At 39.9% G+C, this 19,769-nt stretch overlaps 1 protein-coding gene across 3 annotated transcripts in view; it reads right to left on the reverse strand.

Moving 5' to 3' along the window:
- Positions 1 to 19,769, reverse strand: part of VGLL4 (vestigial like family member 4) — a 148,696-nt gene that overhangs the window by 64,477 nt on the left and 64,450 nt on the right. Inside the window, exon 1 of one of the 3 annotated variants that reach the window (XM_015420241.1) lies at positions 19,527 to 19,757. The exons of the other annotated variants lie outside the window; for them this stretch is intronic. Within the exon in view, the coding sequence (XP_015275727.1) occupies positions 19,527 to 19,611 (85 nt within the window). The 5' untranslated portion in view covers positions 19,612 to 19,757. Of the gene's footprint in view, positions 1 to 19,526; positions 19,758 to 19,769 lie in introns of those variants that run through there. 3 annotated transcript variants of the gene reach the window in all.

Raw genomic sequence — 19,769 nt, forward strand, 5'->3', positions numbered from 1 at the left:
GACCTGCCACATGAAGAAGACTCTGTGGAGTTGAAGTTTCAAGCATCTAGAAGACAAGAGATTGCATTTGTAAAATGAAGCCAATGTTTTTTCCACTGGGTACATAGCTGAATGTATATTAAAGATCATATAGTACAAGTACATTTGTGAACAATGCAATCCTTGAGAGGGCAGGCTAACATAGAGCCTGGAATAGCAGAAATGAGTCCTCCTTCTAAAAGTTGAAAAAAACTAAAGCTGGTTGGGTACAGAACAAGCAACCTAGGATGCTATATAAAGAGGCTCAGATCTTCAATCTACCATTTCCACTCCACTCCTCTGCTGCTTCTGTGAATCAAGGGACTAACAAAAAGACTCCCTCAATGAAAATCTAAAAAATAGCCACTACAAATTCAGGCAAAAAAATAAGTGATGCAGAACCCCCTTCATAAGAACACAGAGAAATCACTTTTCACATCTGGGATGCAGATTAGGAAAAACTATGAAATAGCTCTGAAAGTCCCTAAAAGTTCAGTACAAGACTGAAAATAAACTCTGTCTGACAACTAGCCAGTGTCTTAGTCCTAGCTATAATGAAATAAAGGGCTAGACATAGAAACATTTCTTACAGCTGCATTTCCCAGCCTGTGGGACACAAAACCTGTGAACGTGGACTTTTGCTGTTTTATTGATTTGTGCCTGCTCTGTTGTTGCTGTTTTGTTAAGCAGTTCACTATACAAAGTAAATTTAGACTTGTGGGTCACCATAACAAAAAAGGTTGGAAACCACTGCTTTACAGTATGTCCTATTGTCATGAGTTTAGAATTTTTCCAACACCGTTTTACTTTTTCTTTTAACAGACACACTCAGGATTTTATCAAATGCCTTGGTCACTTAGCTATGATAACTTTCATTGTCTCTGTTCTCTTCAAGATAATCTCTGCATGTACTACTATATAAGTAAGAAATAGGAAGCATTTGCTTGGCTTACAGACAATTATAAAACATGGGGTGGATATGCCAGAGAATACAGCTACAACCCTTAACAGAGGAAAGAGCATGAACAAAGAAACTCTTCCTGCCTCTCAACAAAAGTGTACAAAGGTAATCTCTCTATAAAACTTCCTATAGCTACTGCAAACTGATTTAGCAAGTATCTCAAAGAAGCAGATGGGACTGAGTTATGAAGCAGAATAAAGCAATTCTTAAGCAAATTACTATTAGGTGGGGAATGCAGGGAAAGATTCTTCATTGTGTTGACACAGGATACTCTCTTTTACTGAGAAATGGTGCCCTTACTTACTCCCAAAGGAATGAGTTCCTGGACTCCTAGATAAAGGCAGGAACATATTATTAAACTCTTGACACTTTTGGTTCATGTTCATTAAACTCGTTAATCTAGCTAACAATCTTCCTTGTTCATACCCATCAGTGATGGCCATGCCAACATGATAGAAAAGTGGTCCAAATCAGTAATCAAATGCCACTTACTTGGGAGAAATCAGTGGTCATCTTATATAGAGTTCCTTCCTGGTAGGAATTTAAGAATTTAAGAAACTTGAATCCTGCCAAAAAGTAACAAGCTGACAGAACAGGATCTTACACCAACCATAGAGGACTACTTTGTCAATCTCTCATGAAAATATAGGCACAGACAGCAACATACTACAGCACTTTGGCAGCAGTGCATAAATTTGCTCACCAATCACCACAGTGAGTGTCCCTCTCCCTTCAGATGAGCATGAGTGAAAAAAGAATGAGCCCCTGGACCCTTCCTACAGCTTTACTACCAGAAGGAAAACATGTTTAGTTCTGAGCTCAAATTCTTCTTGGCTTCCAAGACCAGCCCAAACCTATGAGCCCGTGCACTCTAGTGTAAAAATCCTGGGATGTGCAACAAAAACAGGACCATCAGGTTTTGCAAAAAGATCCTCTGTCTGTACATTTTAGACATGGTCCAATTACTATTCTCTCATTTTATTTTATTTATTTATTTATTCAAATTTATACTCCGCCCTCCACACTGAAGCAGGCTCAGGGCAGCTTACATAAAAATAAAACATATTGATAACAATTATACAATTATAAAACCTTCTAAAACCATACAAAATATTATAATATAAAGTGCTAGCAGGATCTATAGTTAATATAGCTTAAAATGATGATGACGATCATATTAACATATCTGGTGATCTGTCTTGTTGGTCAGCTCATTGGTCTTTCCATACGTACACAGCAAACACAGACTGTAGATGGCGAGACCAGGTAGTACATCTAAGTCAGGGCTCTATTTCTTCCAGTTGTTGGTGGTGGTGGCGGCTCCTTAACTGAAAGTCTGGTGGAAGAGCTGCGTCTTGCAGGCCCTGCGGAACTGTAAAAGGTCTCGCAGGGCCCTGATCTCTTCTGGGAGCTCATTCCACCAGTACAGAGCCGCCACTGAAAAGGGCCTGGCCCTGGTTGTAGCCAGTGTGGCATCTTTGGGACCCACCAGGAGGGCCAATCAAATTTGGGACCCTGACCACAGTGCTCTCTGGGTGACATATGGGGAAAGGTGGTCCCTGACCATAAAAGACTTTAAAGGTGAGAACCAGCACCTTGAAGTGGATAAATAAATAAATTTTGGATTCATATGATACCCTTGTTAATCAGTTCTGGAGCGAGGTCAAACTAGGATCTGGGAGACCCGGGTTCAAATCCCCACACTGCCATGGAAACCCACTGGATGACCTTAGGCCAGTCAGTCTCTTGCACCCTAACCTACCTCACAGAGCTATTACTGAAATATGGAAGAGGGAAGAATGATGTTGTAAGCTGCTTTGGCTTCTCAGGGAGAGAAAATCAGGGTATAACTATGTTAGACTAATGAACAAGCAATTTCAGAGGTGGTTATGCACCGCTCACTAACCAGAAAGATTATATGAGCTTTAAAAAACGAATCCAAGATTATTCTAGATGTTTGTACTTTTATTTGGCAGATTCAAAAAATATAGATAGGAAATACTCAATAGCAGTAAATAAGAAACATTAAGAGCATTCAATTATCCCAAATCCAACCCTCGCTGGAACTTACAACTTAAAAACTCAGGCAGCCCACATTCCTAATATATATCACTGAAGGACGTAAAATCTTTTCTAACGTCTATGCAGACTGAGGAGTTATTTTTACAGCATATCTGTAACATCTCACTAATGCAGTTAACTCTGTGTGTGTAAAGCCCCAGCAAGTGGCAGCTGAGTTATGGTGACCCTAGCAAGGGGCTTTCAAGGCAAGTGAGAAGCAGAGGTGGTTTGCCACTGCCTTCCTCTGCAAGTGTCTGATGAAGGGAGCTTTGACACATGAAAGCTTATACCTTGAAACTCTTGTTGATCTCTAGGGTGTTACTGGACTTGAATCAAACTGTTCCTCTGTAGAGTCTTCCTTGGTGGTCTACCTTCCAGGTACCAGCCCTGCTTAGCTTCCAAGATCTGATGAGAACAGGCTGTACCATGCCACCCTCCCACCGTCTATAGCTACTAGCCAGGTACTAATGTACAATCATCTGCTTGGTATTATTACACAAGACCAACGCCAAGTTTAAAGTATGTCACCAATTCCTACACATTCATCAGTGGCACATCAACTCAGTGTGCACACAAGTCACAGAATCCTTAGGAATTAACAACATGCTGCATTAGCTGCATGTAATCTCATTTTAATACAGCCAGTGTTACTTCTAACCCAGATCTATAAGGGCATCATGATATCATGGACAGAGATACTGCGCTCGTGCAGTTGCAGATGCCCAATCTGAATTGTTTGATGGGGCAATCAATTTCCCACACTTTGTTGCAATTCAGATTTGTTTACAGAAATGTGAAAGAGGAATCTATGATCAAATTAGGAAACTCAAATTAAGCTTCTTTCACGAAGCTCTATAAATTGAGAACTGCTGGACAACAAACCTGGCTTTTAGAAATATTAGTCAGTACCTTGACTCACGGATATTAAGTCACGTTCCTTTTTTCCAGACACTTTTTTTTACTTTTAGAAGGCAAAATGTCCAGTCACAAGAAACATTACTATATTTAGTAAACCAAGGTTCCTGCTAACATTTCTAAAATGCAGGTCAGCTGCCTGTTGTCTAGCCATGGCTAAGCAAAGCAAATACCAAAGTAAATGTGTACAAGAAATTCAGGATTCTACTAGCAGGTCAACAGTCTTGATCATGACTGTTTCCACAAGTTTTGGTCCACCATGGCTTTCTTACAGACTGCACCTTTCCCCTTAAAACTCTGAAATGAAAAGACCAGGCATTGACTTTTAAAAAAAGAACTCTGGGACCTAGAAGACTGGGGCAACTGATCATTATCACATTGGTGAGATCTAGCAATTCCTGTTTTTAAAAAAACAGGCTGGGGCAATGAAAGTATGAGAGAACTGCTTTTTGGATGTTGCATTGACATTGCAAATACCTCTGCATTTGTAATAACAACAAGAACACAGAGAGTCATCACCACATGGAAGCAGCCCATGTTCACAAGAGTTTTTGAAATCTGAATTACAGCCAGAAAGATTTTTTTAAATGCTTGTTGAGATGAATCATTCACATTCCTACAAGGATGTGAAGAATTATGGACCAAACATCTTAAAAATGTTAAAAATAATCAGTGGCAAAAGGAAGTATTATGCATATTTACTACATCCAAAGCTCATGTCAGAAGTGCAGCAAAAATGATTTTACTTACAGCCACTATTAGAAATCTTGAGAGTTTTAAATTTCCAACAAAAGTTTTCAGATTTGGAAGCCAGGGGTTTTTTTTAATCACTTTTTCATAATTAAATCTTTGTGTTATGGGCATTTCCCCTTCAAATTGTAGCCTGCTGTCTAGACTCAAAACAGTAAGGAGTTCTTTAACTCTGGCCTGTGGTTTCAGTGTGTTCAGCATGAAAACTGTGTATGTCAGCATTCTTCTAGCTGGCTCCATGTGATTTAATTTAAGCCAACCACAGAATGACTGTGATAGCTTTCTAAGATGCCACAGCATGCAAGCTAGAAGACTGGGGGATGGGAGGGTTGAACAGCAGCAATGCATACCAGATGTTAGTACAAACATCTGAATTATTAAATTCTAGCATACACGAGGAATCTCCTTCCCATGCTATAAATATTTACATGTAATCCGAGGACCAATATGTTTACTCAGTTTGTAAAAATCACAGTACCACCTTCTTCGCCCCTTCATTACACAACTGGAAACTGCATTCTTCTTCCTACATATTGCATACCCATGGAATTCAAATTCTAGATTGGAGCAGGCAAGGAGATTTTCAAGCCACAATAAATCATGAAAACAGCAATATGATCTCCTCCCCAGGCACACAGGTGACCTCCATGAAACAGTAATCCTTAATGGACTGAAGGTCCAATCCTGGAGCATATTCTGCTAACTGTCCATCACCGATCATAAGGATAGGTAAACCTTCATTTAAACACCCACATTCTGTTTCTCAAAATCGAGCCTGCAATGTACCTATCAGAAGATAATACTAGATTAGCATTCCCTTTGGCTTTCATAGTAAATCAAAGCAATACTGGTACATTTCAAAAGGGCCATCCATGTGTTTCAACTTACTTCAACTCTAAAAGATCGCTTCCAGTATTACAATTTAAGATAAAGGAATACTCCCTTGTTTCATCCTATCAGCACTCATTCATCCCTTCTGCTCCTACTCAGCAAAAAAAAAGGAGGTGAGGAATACCATATCTATAGTGCTCTTCCAAGTCTAGCAATGCAATCTTACACAGAGTCACTCCAGTCTTTTCTCTTTTCTTTTTGCCATCAAGTTGCAGCCAATTTATGGTGAAGCCATCGGGTTTTCAAGGCAAGAGAGAGTCAGAGATGATTTGCCGACTGACTGGCCTCTGTATAGGGACACTGAACTTCCCTGGTGGTCTCCCATCTATATACTGACCAGGGCTGTCCTTGCCCAGCTTCCAAGATCTGATGAGATCCGGCTAGCCGGGGCTCTCCAGGTCAAGGCTACTCCAGTCTAATCCCAATTATATTATACTTGGCTGGAAATTACTCTGCACAGGCTTGAAATTATAGGCAGCTACATTCTTTCCAATCGGATATCTAGTTTTCAGGTTTTGTTCAGAATGCAACCATAATTTTAAATTTCTAGTTTTATGTATGTTTTGTGCAAAGCTAAAAATGCAGACATTCTACCTTTTCTTTTGAATATTCAGATGGGACGGATTGATTCCATGCCCTGACAAATTAATATATAAGAATTGTGTTTCAAACACTTAGCTCCATGTGGGACAGAACAATTAGGGAAGGGGGAGAAAAGGGATTGAAAGTAGCCTACTGAATGACAGCATAACAATGTTAAAGGAAAGATGTGCTAGAGATAAAAAATTTGTCATGTTCACCCTGGAACAAAGCAATTAAAAGATGATATTATTTGGTGTAATCTCTATTCAGAGAATGCAGGATTATAAATCTTATCTTCCTGATAAAGAGTTGTATGTGTTTTAAAACTTACATATTCACTCCCCCTTAAGGAACTGGTCTAGGTTGCTACAAAGAAAACAGGACTCGTACTACTGCAACAGAAATGTTCAGGAGGGCATTCTTACAAAGGAATCAGTACTATAGGATAAGGACAGTATTAGCATCTATTGCAATATTTATAATATATATCATTTATTTTTACTGCAACACAATGTCTTAAACCTTTGTAAACCTTCTTCCATTACTGTATGTCAAACCTCACACACTTCTGCTGCCTGGGACAGTTTTTTGATTGCATTATTTTTAATTCTGTAATCCTAATCTGATTGCATTGTTTTGTTTATGTTTCCTTTTTTTTGATTTGATGAAATAAAGTTTATTAATAAGGTCAAGATACAACCATGGTCATCATATCTCTCCCTATATATATCTACACATACATGCATACAAAGCCGGTGGATCAGTAAGCAATAAGGGGGGGGGGACAGTTAAATGCCTATGGGATGATGGTAGAGACATAAAGGTTATGATAAAGCATGGCAAAATATCAACATATCAGAAGCAACATATCATACAGATAAAAAATAAGTAAATATGGATGTAATGAACTAATTATTAAATTATGCCTCCAAGAGTGGGGAAACCACAATACATAATAGGGTGAATAGTGGAAGCTCTGATCAACAAGGGGAATCCCAATGGAGAGATCATTCAATAAGTATATCAGAGGTAAATCCAGGAATCGTAATTTGAGTTAGAGGGAAGAAGATCTCTTTCTGGCATAGTAAGTTAAGACTAGAAACCAGGTAACGATGAAATTGTCATAGACTTTCCTAGAGCTTGTATGAAAGTAATCAACCATGGTAGAAATCTCGTACATAATGAACTGGTCCCATATCTTATCACACCACATTGTCAAGGTTGGTGGAGAGGAAGATTTCCAGACAGAAGCTATTGTAAGTCTTGCCGCAGCAAGAAGGAGGGAGATAAGATTTTCATGGGTGTCAACTCAATCCACTGGGTCCCAAAGATTTAAAAACAGGAGCTCAGGTTTTAGAGGTATTGATTGCGACGTGATTGCAATAATTTGATTCAGGACAGCGTGCCAAAAATATTGAATTATCGGGCATTCCCAACAACAGTAATAGAAGGTGCAATGGATCCACACTTTTTCCAACACTGTGGAGACAGTTGAGGATATATAATATGCAATTTCCTCGGGAAACAGTACTATCTGGTCATAAGTTTAAACATTTGCATCTGTATATTATACACCTTAGAGGTGTTGGCAGGTGAGCTCCAGATACTCTGCCATTGCAAGGGAGAAATTTCAACTTAAATATCTTCATTCCATGCTGTTTGATAAGAAGGTTTTTGGAAATTGTCTGAAGTTACTAAAATTGCATAAATTTTCGACAGTGTTTGCTGTTTAATTGAATTGGTTTTCTTTTTTTTATAAACAGGTTTATTAGTTTCATAGAAAAATCCTAGAGACTAAATGAAAACACAAGAAACAGAATACAAACACTACTAACAGAATGGATACTATACTCTTACAACAACATTAGTTACTATATACTTGAAAACTCTAAGTCTTCTAAGGCCTTTGTTAGCCGAACTGCTTTATCTACAACAGCTGACAAACTAAATTTATATGGGTTCCTGCCTTTGTATACTGAAGTCCAATCCACCCCAAGGTTTTTACCAGTGAGAGAGACGAGACTGGTGTGTTCCAAAACAATTTGTCTTTTACTTAGTATATAAAATCCCATACACACAAAATCAGATTCACACATACAATCAATCAAGTTCCTCAGAGATACAGAATTAAAAATAGTCACTATAGAAATCACAGGTAAGGCTATGGGTAGCGATACTTATCTGTCCTGAAGCTTGTCTGTCTCAATGAAGAATAGAGGGGTCAGAAAATATACTAGGGAGATTTAACCCACAGCTAGAAACCAGCCAGCATGTGTGTACCTCGTGGCTGCAGACCAAGAGATCAAGTAGGAACAAAGGATTTTTGGATAGGAAGCTGGGCTTGAGAGGGGTTTTAAGCAGACAGAGGGCGTAGGTGGGGGTAGGTGGCTAGCAAAAGCTAAGCAGCTGGACCTCACCTTTTATAGGTGAATCTTTTAGTGGGTGGCATCTATGCCATTCTGTAAACCCACCTACCTGTAAGTCCATCCCAAAACTAACCTCATTGGTGCGTGTAGTAAGGGGTTGCTACCTAAAGGGTTTGGCCAATATTGAAACTCTAGACTTTAACTCAAGAGATGGCATCTGGTGAGGTGTGAAAGCTTGGTGCTAGGATGCCCATTGAAGTGCAGATGAATCTTGCCCGTTCCCAGGTAATCAAAGCCCATCTGACAGGAAATGGCCATTCAGATGTAGAGCAGAAATGTGTATACATGTGCTTTCAACAGTTCATCAATGGAGGCTGATTTCAAACAAGTTGTTGTTTGGCTGGCAACAATGGCGATGTGCTTCTTCTTCCCCTCAGGCAGCAGCTGTGTATTTGAAACCTCATTAACACGTAAGGCTTAGAGCAGGTCACTATCTATGTGTATCTCACAACAAGTGACTTGTACAGCGAAAAGAGATGAGAAACAGAACAGAAACATTGCTAACAGAATGGACACTATACTCTTACATCAGCTTAAGTTACAGTATGCTTATAAACTCTAGGTCTTCTAGGCTGTGTCAGTAAAGTTCTTGATATATTTCATGTATTAAGTTATAAAATCTCACCCATTTTCTTTAAAAGTTACTTTCTTGTTTTTCATGCAATCGTAAAGTGAGTTTATCCATTTCTGCTGCATCCAACAACCAGAAAATTAGTTCTCCCCTTGACGGTGTTTCTTTTTTCCAGTATTTTGCATATAAATTTCTAGCTGTTGTTACAGTTTGTATAATCATATATACATCCTATATATTAAAATTTTGTGGAACAATATTTAATAAAAACAATTCTGGTATGAAAGGTACATTCATGTTAAGTATTTTTGTACTATCTCATGTATCCATATCCAATATTTTTTTTACAACATCACATGTCCACACATATGGTAAAAAGAGCCAGTTTTTCTATTATATTTCCAACAGACATTTGACATGTTTGGATACCATTTAGCTAGATTTTCAGGAGTCATATGCCATCTATAAAACATTTTGTATATATTTTCTTTATAAGAAACTGTTTTAGCAAGCTTTACATTGACTTTCCATACCTTTTCTCATTGTTCTAGTTGCATGTTATGACCTATATTTTGTGCCCCTTTAACCATTGCTTCTTTTACCACCTCATCTTGCATTTTCGCATCTAATAGCAACTTAATTGAATTGGTTTTCATATGTTGTCACCTATCTTGAGTCCAAGTGAGAAAGGCAGGCTATAAATCAAGATAATAATAGTAATTCAACATGAGATCAGGATTCCAGTGGAATCTCTTTGTTGTGTAGCACACAAGCAACTTCGCATTCTACTCCTTTTAACAAAGCTACATAATTAAAATTAATATTGCATATTAAAAATGCACTCAAGAAATTTTTAAACAAAGAAACCTACAAGTTCACCGCATCAACAGACAGAGACAGAGAAATTACATTCTGCAAGAGATTATCCAAATTTGGTGAATGGTCTACTGGTAAGTAACATGATGTCTTCTCATGAGTAACTTAATGATCAACGCTTGCCTTCTTGCAGGCTAGATGAGGACCTTGGGTGGATCCTGTCCCCCTCCAACTCTAAAGGGCAGCTTCTTGTGCAGCTCAATACTACTGGATTGCCTGCGTGGGGGGAGGGGGAGCACTGGTGCTTATTTATTTATTAATTTGATTTTTACCCCACCCTCCCTGCCAAAGCAGGCTCAGCTTGCAGCCGCTGCAATCCCTTCTGTCCACAGCCCCTGCTATAAAAGATTCCGACCACTGTCGGAAGCCCCCTGGCATCCCTGGGGGAGTGGGTCACAGTACTCCTGCTCCAATTCCGTTGCCACTTTGCTCAACTCCAGCGCAGGGGAGAAAGGTGTGGTCATATTTTGGCAGGATGAAAGCGCACCCCTCCTCTGGCACTCACAGCCATCTCATCCCTTATCTGCTCACTCACAGAGAAAGAGGAGAAAGAGAAGAATTATTCGGGAGGTGCTCAATGTCCTGATATAGGGCCCTGGGAGCTCTGCTGAGCATATAATACCTCCTACAGCCCAGAGGACAGAAGATCCCACTGACGGCTCCATTGCCCAGCTCCCCTGCTGTTTCCATGCAGCCATGCAAAGCTGCAAATCCCATGGGCTCTCCTCAGCCAAAGCACCTTGCCTTAATGACACTGGGTTCAAAGAGAGCTCTGAAAATGAAAGCACTTAGAGAACTCTCTCTAAATGCTGTCTTCTCCATAGGCAGGAAGAGAAGACTGAAAGGGAGATTGGGGAACTCCTCCCCTCCAGAACAATAAAGCTGGTCTTCCTACTGCCAAAAGTGGAGGGAAGGGAGTTCCCCAAACATTCAAGTCCCTAGTCCTTCCAAGGGAGAACTGCAATTATTAATTAAACATCAAAATGAATTGAGTTTCTACAACACACTCCAAGTTTATGTGACTTCAATCATAGTCCTGATGTTCTAAACACAAGATCCAAGCATATCCCTGTAACACAATTAATTAACTTTGAAGTGCATGGGCTTTTACTGAAAAGGGAAGGAAAACAAAGCATCCTCATACACCACTAGGGATGGGCACAAAGCAAACAGAGTCCCTTTAAACCATTGCTTTCTGTTCTCCACAAAAGTAGCAAAAACAGCTGAGTGGTGAGGAGCAACCTGTGGCTCAGCTGTTTTCAGTCTGTCTTGTACAGTCCCTTAAAACTTTATAGGGACTGCATAAGACAGCCGGAGAAACAGCTGAGCAGTGGGAAGTGCTCCTGGCTGCCCAGCTGTTTCACACTGTCCTGTGCAATCCCTTTAAAATTTAAAGGGACTGCACAACACAGCCCGAAACAGCTGAGGGGTTCTCTACTGCTCAGCTATTTTTCAGGCTTTCTACAAACCCCGTTGAAAGGGACTGTTGTCCCTTTCAATGGGGTTTGCTGGGCCACAAACCAGTTCAGTTTGTGAATGAATCTCCCAGTTCACTTCAGTTTGTGATTCGGCCACGAACCAACACCAACCACATTTTCCCAGTTCATGCCCATCCCTATTCACTGCTCCCTCGTGCCATTTTATGTGAAAAATTATGTGCTCTGTCCTAGATGGCTATTTGGGGAAATGCTAAATTGCTTGGCACATACTCTGCATGCAGCATGTTTCCTTCCAACACCTACTCAGCCAAAAGAAAAATGTAAAAGCTCTGTGCCCACATTAATCTTTCAAAAAGGAGCTATTAAGAAAACATTGCATGTAAATCAGACCTTTTGAAAAATATAAATATTCATTCTTACACACACAGTTTAGGTGCCACAAAATGCAGACTTGTTTAAGCTTTGAGCTGCTGTGCAGAAGACATTTTGTACAATACAACACATTGTGTGGACTTTGGAGAAATTTTAGCTTTGTCAGATACTTCCCAAAGTTCCTGGATTTGCATACAAAGAAGCTAGGCACTGTAACAAATTTGACTTGCAAGTTAGCAAGTCACAGGCTTTAAGCAAATTGCTTACTGGTGCAGAATCAAAGTTTAGAAAGTAGATTCCAGGCCTTGGATTTTTGTATTAAAAGTATGCGCACACTAAGCTGCTTTGGAAAAAGACACAAAAAGTTTGTTCTATACTACATTGCCAAACATTACTCCCAGCCAAGTAATGTTTCAATGTTACAGGAAGTGAGTGAAGTAATTATGTAATATGCAACTAACTAATATAAACTGACATGCAAAGTTGGGACAAAAAAATTAGTGGTTCTGATCTTCACATATGGGTATAATTTCCTTTGTTATAAAGTGCAGTCTTCTAGGCTATCCATATAAGTTGGATACTGCAGGCCTCATAACATTCCTAAGGGAACTCTGCAACTTACTGCATTTTTTGCTCTACCTGAAGGCCCAAGAATTCTACAACTGGGAAAGGGGAGGGGCATATCCTCCTTGATCACAGAAGCATCTGCACACCCCGTGAAGCCAGCACAATTCCACATTTGGAGAATTTTGCCTTACCAATGTTTGCAAAAATGTGCAAGACGCCTGTTCATCATACCACCTTTCCCCAAGTTGCTCGGACAACACAATTTGCAGTTAGTGATGTAAAAATCCCCCACAAATTCATTTTCTTTATTTATAACAACCTCCTCCCCAATGGGGACCCAAAGAAACTTACATCACCCCCCTTTCCTCCATTTGTTGCTCTCACAAGCCACCTCTTTCTATCTCTCACAAACCACCTATCTGTTCAAGGCTACCAATACATGGCTAAGGTTAATCTGAACCTGGGGTTGCTCTAGGCTGCAAAAACAGGCATCTTAGAGCAGCACAGACAGCCTACAGGCTACCACTGAGCCACAGTTCCTTTCATAAAGTAGTCATGTGGATATAGTTTCGGTGGTACCCAAATGGGACTGTATTGTTTGAAGATGCCTTCCATCACACCACAAAACTCAAATAATCCAATCTAAAAGATAGCCAGTTTGGTGTAGTGGTTAAGAACAGCAGGACTCTAATCTGGAGAATGGGGTTTGATTCCCCACTCCTCCTCCACATTAAGTCAGCTGGGTGACCTTGGGTCAGTCACAGTTCTCTCAGAGCTCCCTCAGCCCCATCTACCTCACAGGGTGTCTGTTGTGGGGATAGGAAGGGAAGGCGATTGTAAGACACTCCAAGATGCCTTTGGGTAGTGAAGGGCGGGGTCTAAAACCAACTTCTTCTCTTCTTAAAAGCGTTTATAAATCACTGTGAAGTTTTGTGGCCTTTTTCCTCACTGAATATACAACTCTATGCAAGTTTGTTGATGTCAGCCAATTAACATTGATCTATAAAAAGCTAGTTTAGGAAAGACAAAAGAATTGTGACTTATAAGAACGACAAATTTTTAAACATTTCCATGGATGCTGGTGAATGAAATCAAAGGGCTGTCTTGTTCAATATTTGGATCAGTTAATATGCACTATAATTTATTATTATTTTCAGAGGAGGGCTATTCGATTTCTATGTTGAATAAAAGAAAATAAGCAGTATATCGGTCCCTCTTCAGTTTTACTAAAATGTTGCTTTCTTTACATCCATACACTACAGCATAAACAATACTGCAATACAAATTATTCTATTCTTCCTTTACCCCAACAAGCTTCTGTTTCCCTTTTGTCTGTCTACTATGATTGTAAGTTTTTGAAACAGAAAATGTCTTACATACCCCCTTCCACACACTGAAGAGGTTGTCAGCTGAATCTTCTAATCTGTAACTATAATACTAATGTAATTAAACTGTACATTTTTCACTCAATACTGCCACCCATCCTCCTCACCTCTAAGAACAGAAGAACATAAGAGAAGTCAATGTTGGATCAGGCCAATGGCCCATCTAGTCCAACACTCTGTCACACAGTGGCCAAAAATACCAGGTGCCATCAGGAGGTCCACCAGTGGGGCCAAGACAGTAGAAGCCCTCCCACTCTAACTGAATGAAAGCGTATTTTATGCTGTAAAGCAGGTTCCCAGCTAACCATATTTTTTTTACAAAATTTGAGTCCAGTGGCACCTTTAAGACCAACAAAGTTTTGTTTATCAGATTCAGTGGACCAGAACCTCCTCAACCATTACTCATAGGGAGTGAGGTGGGGGTTGTTGTCAGGGCATAAGTAATGGGTGATTATAGCTGAGATTGGATGTAAGAAAGACCTGTGAATGACAGTAAATGCCATTAAATGCCAACAATGCCCTTCAATTCTCTACACAGGACAAAAGGTCAAACCCTATGCCAAAGGATAAATGAACGCAAATATGACATCAAGACTCACAAGACTGAGAAACCTGTAGAACACTTCAGCCTTCCAGGACATTCAATGGGAGACCTCAAAACAGCTGTTTTATTGCAAAGGAACTGCTGAATTACAAATCATTACAAAACTCAGGACAATGGAACCCTCAGGACTTAACAGAGATATCGACTTATCTCATCTCACCACACATGCTAAATCACTCGGTTTTCACTTATACCCAGAAATCAAACTTTATTGGTCTTAAAGGTGCCACTGGACTCAAACTTAGTTCTCACATCTGCTGTTAACGCCTTTATTATCCGTATACCAACGTACTGCTATTTACATGTCTCACCTAATGTGCTATTCCAACCTTAGCTGTATTTATTGCTCAGTTACTTAGCCATCTTGACTCTAATTAGGGGGCAACTACCCCCAACCTATATGTAATATTTGAGGAAATCTGTTTCAATGAATCTGAAGGATTGTACATACTACGTCTCTCAGTTCTCGCTTGTACCCAGAATTTACTTTTATTTGTCTGGTAGGTGCCACTGGACTCAAACCTTGTTTCCACATCTGTTTATTAACTCTTGTATTTGTATGCTAATTTACTGCCACTCTCAGCTATAATCACCCAGGACTTATGCATCTTGACTCCAAATGGCCCTTCCTGACAACCACCCCAACCCACCTCCTATAAGTAATGGTTGAGGAGGTTCTGTTCCACTCTGAGGAAGTGCGCTTGCACAAAAAAGGCTTATACTGTGAATAAATCTTTGTTGGTCTTAAAGATGCCACTGGACTCAGTTTCTGTTCTGCTGCTTCAGACCAACACGGGTATCCCACCTGAATCCATATTTTCTTACTGTAGTGTTTCATAATTCCTTATGATGCTGGGCATCATGAGGAAGACGCAACAGGCAAAGGGGGAAAGGATATCCCTGACAGTTTGTCTTCACAACACTACTGCACACTTTTGAATCCGCAGCATCCTCAACCAGTTTAATGTCCACTTTACACAAACAAGCCAAAAGCCAACCTTTCTTTGCACCACCTTCCTGTTAAGTAAGAAACTTCCTCCAACAGGAAGCAGGATCCCATCTATTCCTATCAACAAAACCACCAGGTTATCAGCTTTGTCACCGGTGATAGGAAGCCAGATTCCAGTCCCAGACAGAAGAACCTGATTTTAGATTAAGCAGACAGGCTTTGCAGTAAAAGCCTTTGTAGAGGAGCCAAAAGCTATATCAAAGTCATGTATAAGAAAGAAAATAAGTTGCTTTTTTATAGCTCCTTTCAAGATTACCAGTTGTGTTATATGCAGTGCACAAGAAGATTATATCATATTTCATTTTATTAAACTGAATACTTTAGAAGCAAACATAAGGTAATTTCAAAGTTGTGCGACCATGGAAAGAAAGAAAAAACCACAACACTAAGAACCAGTTCTTTTGTTATTTATTCCTCTGATGACACACAATTCTAAATATAATTTTAGCCTTACACTTGAGATTTACTTTATGAGGGTCAAACTAAATGTGATGGTGTCCTCGTGACCACCACAAGAACACTCCTGCCATTTTAAAGACATTTTAAAATGCTGCGAGGGCCAAAACCTGAATGGGCCCACAGCACAGCACTCGTTTCCCCCCCCCCCAATGCCTTTTCAAGTGTTTGAAACACCATTAGGATGCAATCCAGCGGAGAAATTCCCTACTCAACCCACAGTGAAATGAACGAGATCTGTGCAAGAGCACCAGAACTCTTACATGACTACATTCACTTCAAGAGTTCTGGATAAATTTCTTGGGATGGATTCCTTTATGTCCTCATAATAAGTTTTACGAATAGTATTCCTATTACAGATGGGGAACTCGGGATGAAACACAGGTCTGAGTCCATGGACTGAATCTATTTATTTATTTCATTTATATCATCCTTCTCCCAAACGGGGACCTAAAGCAGTTACACTGTTCTCCTCACCTCTATTTTATTCACACACCGACCTTGCAGGGTAGATTAGACTGAAAGCATGTGACTGACCCAAAGTAACTCAGCAAGCCTCCATGGCAGAGTGGGGGTTCAAACGTTCCAACCACCATAACTCTCTAGGTCTCCAGTCAGAGCCCAACAAAATTTGAAAAAGGATAAAGTCATATTACTAATTTCTTTCTCCTTTTTTGCAAATTTTATTAATATTACTAATTTAATGAAAAGTACCTTTTATAGAGCTTAATATGCCTAAGCAATTTAAGAAACAAATCAAAACTATGCTTCTTGTGAAAGTGAGCCCTGAATGCCACAGGAAAGTAAGGTCTTTTCAACCAACCAATCAACATGCACCCTTAAAATGCATTTTGCTAACAGTGCATTAAAGTTACAATGCATACTGAAAGGGAGAGAAAAAAGAGCAACTTATATTTTCTCCAAGTAACATACTGCTGTTTGAGAACTGGGAAACTGCAATATTCCTGCAACAGAAGTGCTACCTGAAAGAAGATATCTGAATGCCTATTTCAAAGGAACTGTGTATGTATACACACACACACAGAGAGAATTTTTTTAAAGATTAGTTTACTTGGCAAGTCCCTTAAGAACTCAACTCCTGATTTAAAGGCTATGTTCCTATGAGCATTATTCTGGTGGGTACAGAGCTCACATGTTTCTTATACACCTAAACATATTTTCTGCAAGGAAGATTTTTGTTCAATAAAGTCATGTGAGGATATTCCAGTTCTCCACTGCTTAACTTTCTAGATAGAAAACACTGAATCTCTCCCTTTATTATGAACAGAAGAATCATGTAAAGGTGCAAATGGAATATCCTCACATGACTTCAGGAATAAAGTTCAGGAATAAAGATCTGTATTACTCTTTTACAGAGAAAAATGCAAGCATCAGGGCCTTGTTAAAACTGATTCTGGACTGGATCCAGCCAGCTTTTTTGGCTCAATCTTAGACAATTCCCCTCCTTATTACAGCCCTGCCGCACCCTATATGGCTTTTGTCCACACAGATCCCATGATCCCAAACATAGCCAAACACTGACGGTCAAAGGGTACCCCTTCCTCACATTTTCACCACTTTTTTAAAAAGCAGTGGGATCCAACCCATTAGCTATTCATATAAACATGGACAAAGTTAACAAAGTATCCTAAAATTCTTTACATTTCTTTCCAGTTCTATTACCAGTTAAAACTTGCATCTTCAAAGTCCTTTTCATGTGTGGAATACATAGGTCCAGATATAAATCTCAATAAAAACTAGTTCTATGAGGGAAAGACATTCATCCCAACATATATTCTATGAGAAGTATCTTTGAAGTCCTACATGTGTTTGGCGCTCCTTTATTAAAAGTCAGCGAGATTTAGAATTGGAACAATGCTGTGCAAAACAGTTCATCTTTGTTGAAACCCTCTTAAAAGGAAAAAAGATGATAGTGGCAGATATGTTTTTTAAGTCATGAGAGCATAAATTTTGTTATATAGGTCTTTCAAATGTTGTTCTCATCTTTTCACTTCAAATGTTTTAAGTGGTAAAGCAGAAAGGAAACAGCAACATCTGTTAACAGTAAATTGTGATGATGGCAACAACAAAGGCTCTTTAAAGGACTTTACTACCACTAACAAATTCTTTCAAAGCAACAAAATCTGAAGGAAAGTAAAATGGGAAACTTGTGGAAAATCTTGAAAAATATCCCGGAAACGGTATTAATCCATCACACTGATCTCTGATATTTCCCCTCTACTCCTAATGTGGAAACAGATACCTTCAATACATTTATCTTCATATTTCAAGGGAGCAACCACACACCTTGAAGTAAGTAGAGAATACCAGTCATTAATTTCCCCCCAGGAGCATGAAAATACTGGCCTTGCAATTTCAGCTGACATACTTTCAACGCTGCTTGTTGTGACCTGAGGCCTAGTCAGCCCTATTCCTCCAACGTTAGCTGTTTTATGTTTAGGTATCCTTTACACATGACCACCACAGCAAAATGTTCTTAAGCATGCAAAAAGGATATATGAGAGTGTAGATTCAGGTGGGTAGTCATTAGTCTGAAGCAAAAGAACAAAATTTGAGTTCAGTGGCACATTTAAAATCAACAAAGTTTCATTCAAGGTATAAGCTTATATTAAAGGTGCCATGAACTCGATTTTTTTTTCTGACAGAGACTGTGTGTAAGAGTGAGAAAACACCAAAAACAGCCCCACAGTCCCAATCAGAATTTGCTCAGCCCTGCCTTTTCTTTGCTTGCTAAGCCAAGCCATTACTACTCTTTCAAACAGCACGTACATAAAAAGCTAACGAGTTAAAAAGCAGCTAAGTTCTACCACTCCTCCTGACAATACCTGAAGGAAAACAAAACACAACCACGCTACTGTAAAACTGATGTAATCCAGAACAAGCAAGCCTATGTTAGCAAGAACACAAACTTGGACGTGGGAAGGGGGAGGGAAAAGAGGAGCCACCCAGAAGATGACCATAAAGTTATGGTTTCTAGTGGCCATGTAGTCCTTTCTGCTTGGGACGGACTGGTGAGGCGGCGCTTGAGGGAGGAGATGTGGGCTTTGAGGAGAAGGGGAGGCAGCTCTCAGTGTCAGAGCTTTCTCAGAGCTGTACAGGAAACGAGAAGTCAAACAAAGGGCCACTCTGTATTCTGTACTACAGACACCCTTCAATCGCCGGAGCCGAGAAGTTACAAACTCCTTACTACACCCTAAAAAACAGAAAGTGATCTCATCGACACACACACAATAGAATATCCCCATCCTACGATCCAGTCACTGATACAATAAGTCTGTCCTCCAGGTGTGAATTAATACATCTTTTCAAGAGATCAAAACCAGCCACCCGTGAAAGCTTTCATTGACTACAACAGCATTAAACAATGCACCCCTCACACAGTTACATTAATTCCGATCAACTATTTCAGTTGCATAATGCACACGAGCACGGGGGAGGGGGAAGAAATCAACATGCCAAACCACAAAGGTTGCATTTTTTTTCTTTTTAAAAAACACGCCAAAACCCACCACGTTTACAACGCTTTCCCACTTCCAAAGGCACAACGCGGTTAAGGCAATAGCGAAAAAGGGGCCCTGAAACAAAAAGCAGGAAACCGCACTGCAACATGAATCCAAGTTACCTTCATACTGGCAGAGGATGCCAATATTGTTGTTCATCTTGTCCAAGTACTGGTAGTTCAACAGGTCCATCTTCATAAATAGCATTTAGCGGGCTAGCAAAGAAGACCAGCTTGCTTGCTGCCGCCCCTCGAAACAGCGACAAGAACGCGGGGAAATGCTGGCGAGTAGCTCCCGGCTCCTTCCCGAGCCCCACAAGCTCAAGGCCCAGCCTCCGAGTAATCAAAACAAAGTATATTGAAAGC

Source organism: Gekko japonicus, unplaced genomic scaffold (assembly GCF_001447785.1).
Source record: "Gekko japonicus isolate JY-2015 unplaced genomic scaffold, Gekko_japonicus_V1.1 scaffold254, whole genome shotgun sequence".
Lineage (NCBI taxonomy): Eukaryota > Metazoa > Chordata > Lepidosauria > Squamata > Gekkonidae > Gekko > Gekko japonicus.